This window comes from Aplysia californica, unplaced genomic scaffold (assembly GCF_000002075.1).
Source record: "Aplysia californica isolate F4 #8 unplaced genomic scaffold, AplCal3.0 scaffold00068, whole genome shotgun sequence".
NCBI lineage: Eukaryota > Metazoa > Mollusca > Gastropoda > Aplysiida > Aplysiidae > Aplysia > Aplysia californica.
This window is the reverse complement of record NW_004797338.1, coordinates 1,381,961-1,385,393: the sequence shown is the minus strand read 5'-3', so window position 1 is coordinate 1,385,393 and position 3,433 is coordinate 1,381,961. Positions and strand designations below refer to the sequence as shown.

Sequence of the window (3,433 nt, the reverse complement as noted above, 5' to 3'; positions counted from 1 at the left end):
GTGTGTGTGTGTGTGTGTGTGTGTGTGTGTGTGTGTGTGTGTGTGTGTGTGAAGGTAAAAACACAAATTAACCGATATAATTTGAGACCCATTCATTACTCACGAATTAAAGTCCCCTTTACGTATTTGCAACGTCTTTCAAACGCCACAGTAAATCAACAAGAGTTAAGACTATCAAAAACATTATGCATTGAAGTTCGAAATTTATGAATGAACTCACCGTGACAAATACTTTGAACCAGCTGAAGTGGCTTAGATTCCCTTCTTGCGAGAGCAGGTCTCTCTTTTCGTAGAACGGCATGATGAAATAGCCGTTGTTATCACATCTGGTAACAGACGACAAAGTCACAACTCCGGGGATGTCAGCAGCCAGTTTCATTAGACACACCTCGTAGATGAAGCGATCTGCGTCCTCATGAGAAAGAATAGGCATCAGCTTGATAACGACTTTATTGTCGCGTTTTTTGTTGCACCCTGCTAAGAGAATCTTGTTGCGTTGTCCGTCGTGCAAGACGGACGAGAAATGGATGCGGTGATAAAGAAAGACATCATACACTACTTCTACCTGGACAACATTTAAAGACACCTTCAGCGGCACAGAACTCATTAAAACCACTTGAAATGAATAAATAGTTATATCCGACCAGAAACAGATTGAATGCGAGAGAAACATAACCAAAACCAGATGCAAATCCTCAAAATTGAAATAAAACTGTCGCAGATATAGGAACTGAATATAGTGATGACAACCCGAAGTTAAACGAAACGGCAATACAAAGCAATAACATGCACTTTACATTCGAAACACGCGATGAAAGAAATGGTACAGGCAAACGTTTTGCATATGTTTTGTTTTGTGACAAAAGCAGGTTCATTTTTGGCAGGAGTTAAGCCCACAGTTCTGATTGGCTGTCAATCTGCTTGGAGGGGCGGAGTAATCGTCCTTATGAGTGGACGTAAAAAGTCGTTGTGCTTTCATTTTCTTTTGTTGAAACGTCGAACTTTCCAGAAATTCAAGTACTTCTCATGGCTCGTCGCCAGATTACACAACCGCCGGTAGCCTCAAGGGGGTAGCGTCTGGGTGTCCAGTCAAATATTACGCCTGTGATGTAATCTTCATAGACGCTGACCAGGTGTCAACCTACCGCCCCCGCTCCTACGGCGGTTTCTGTTTTGATAACGACAACAAAAAACTGAGCAGTAGTCACGTGTGGGATTACAGGCACAAAGAAAAAATTAAGGTTTCATTATATAACAATGGACAGCTTTTTTAAGGCTCGTATAATGACTTATGGACACAATGGAACTGAAAGTTTCAGTGGATAGTCTTTATGAACACGACACGTATTAAAAAGTAATGAAAATATTGAAATTTTAACAATGTTTTAGAAAAACGATGCGATGGCGCTAAAAGAGCAATTTTAATTTTTCCTCTTCGAAGGTGACAGCTTCGAGAACAATACCCCATTTAAATTGGCTTGACAGCAATTCTCGTGACTGAGATGAAGTTGGTCCTTTTCAAGAGAATCTGATTGCCTTGGTCTTGTTGCAAGATGGACGAGTCTTAGATGCAGTTGTAAGAAAAGACCTTTGCTACCAAAACAATTGTTTGAATGCAATAATGTTATTAAATATTAACAAAAACATTTTACAACTCCGATATAGCCAGAAAAAGCTACATATTGAAAAAAGAGATACAATCATTCCAGATAGTGTTTTGGTTTACTCGATATATTATTAATCTTTTTTTTTTACCATTTTCCTGTTTTTTTGTTTCCAAAGTTTCGCCCCCTCCTCTAAGCTCATGAATCTTTCTGCAGCCTTTCTATTGCTACTCATTGGCTCATTCTTACTGCTGTCTTTCAGCCACACCCATGGTCTTTATAGTAGGAAAGATCTACACCTAGCCTTCTCGACAAGGGCTAAAATCTCGGAAGTCCCGTGCGCAAGTTGCGCACGTTTAAGATCGCTTGGTGGTCTAAAAACGATAAGAGTAGGCTTCGGCCGCCATCCAGGCAAAATTCAAAATTTCCTACCAACTGAAAATGTTTAATATGTCCAGCACGCTCATATGACCATATGCACTTGCGAGCGACGTAAAACACTTACCAAAAAAAAAAAAAAGCTACAGAATTACAAAGTTTATTTGCTCAGTACCTAGTTTTGAGAAATTCGTGGTTACAAATTTGAAGTTTCAAATCACCAGGGTTTTTCGAATGTAGTTCTTTGATTATCTTGATAACTACTCATATATAGTCCTACGATTTTGATGGAGCAGATAGAACAATGTATCAGTTTCTGACCTCGTGGTCTTTGTACCTAAAAAAACAACAACAAAAAAAACGGTATAAAAATGTCAGATAGAACATTATATGTCTAAGGTAGCGCGTGGCCTATAACTTTAAGAAGCAATTAATTAAATCAAAGCAGAGACCGAGAAAGATGGAGGCCTATACTGTAGTCGCAAAAGAAAACAACGAATGGTCAAAATATTTTTGGATCAATTTTTAAAAAAATTTTCGATCTATATATTTCATGTAGAATTTAATTTTGCACCTGACGATATAAACCTTTTGGTCATTAAAAAACCCACAAATCCTAATCCGTGTTTGCGTAACTTTTGGTTCGTCGTTTTCCCATGTACTGGCGAGCTCTGAGCCGGAGGGCACTGTGAGAAAACAACGAATCGTCGATTGGTCAAGGATCACTGCTCGTTAAGCTTTGTCCTCTTATCTCTGCCGTCGGGCAAATACGGCACGGGCGACGAATGACAGTTGGTCACTGTTGCGTCAATACAAACACACTTGCCCTTTTTCGCAAACAACTACCCTCCCAGTACAATCAATCAGGATTATGAAAATAATAATGTCCCCTAATGTGTCTTCACGTTTTCTGAGGGATTATTAAAAAATATTAAAAAGGCCACCTGTCGAATTCGAATAGATTGTTTATTAATTTATTCGGACTCGAGTCCGATCAGATTTTTAAAAATCTATTCGGCCTCGAGTTATAAAAAATGTTTTATTTATTCTGACTCTGCCTCTAACTTAGTGAGTTATGTGAGTGTAAGGAGGTTACATAATATAACTGTCGTCGTGGGATTTTACGTAAAAGAATTAGAACTAGAATTACCTATCAGGACTGTGTAACTGTATAAAAAGTCAAAAGACTGCACTCTCATTGCCCAATGGAAGTGTCTACGTACACGGTAACCGATAATTCAGGGTCTACATACACGGTAAGCGTCTCCGGGCACCACTACCAGTCAACAGCATCATGATTACTTCCACCACCACTACAGCATCATCATTACTCCCACCACCATTTGTATTTCCACTTGTAGAATTTCATTTTGTTGTGTGTTATAGATTTTCTTTAATTGATTAATTTTTTAAAAACTTACTTTGCACGAAATCGGCATCCGTGGCCTGTC

General features: G+C 38.9%; 1 protein-coding gene across 1 annotated transcript in view; it reads right to left on the bottom strand.

Moving 5' to 3' along the window:
• Window positions 1–1,801, bottom strand: part of LOC101847564 (CBL-interacting serine/threonine-protein kinase 26-like) — a 5,695-nt gene extending 3,894 nt beyond the window's left edge. The window contains exon 1 of the mRNA XM_005093745.2: window positions 221–1,801. Within this exon, the coding sequence (XP_005093802.2) occupies window positions 221–673 (453 nt within the window). The 5' untranslated portion in view covers window positions 674–1,801. The remainder of the gene's footprint in view (window positions 1–220) is intronic.
• Between the last annotated feature and the right edge of the window lie 1,632 nt (window positions 1,802–3,433).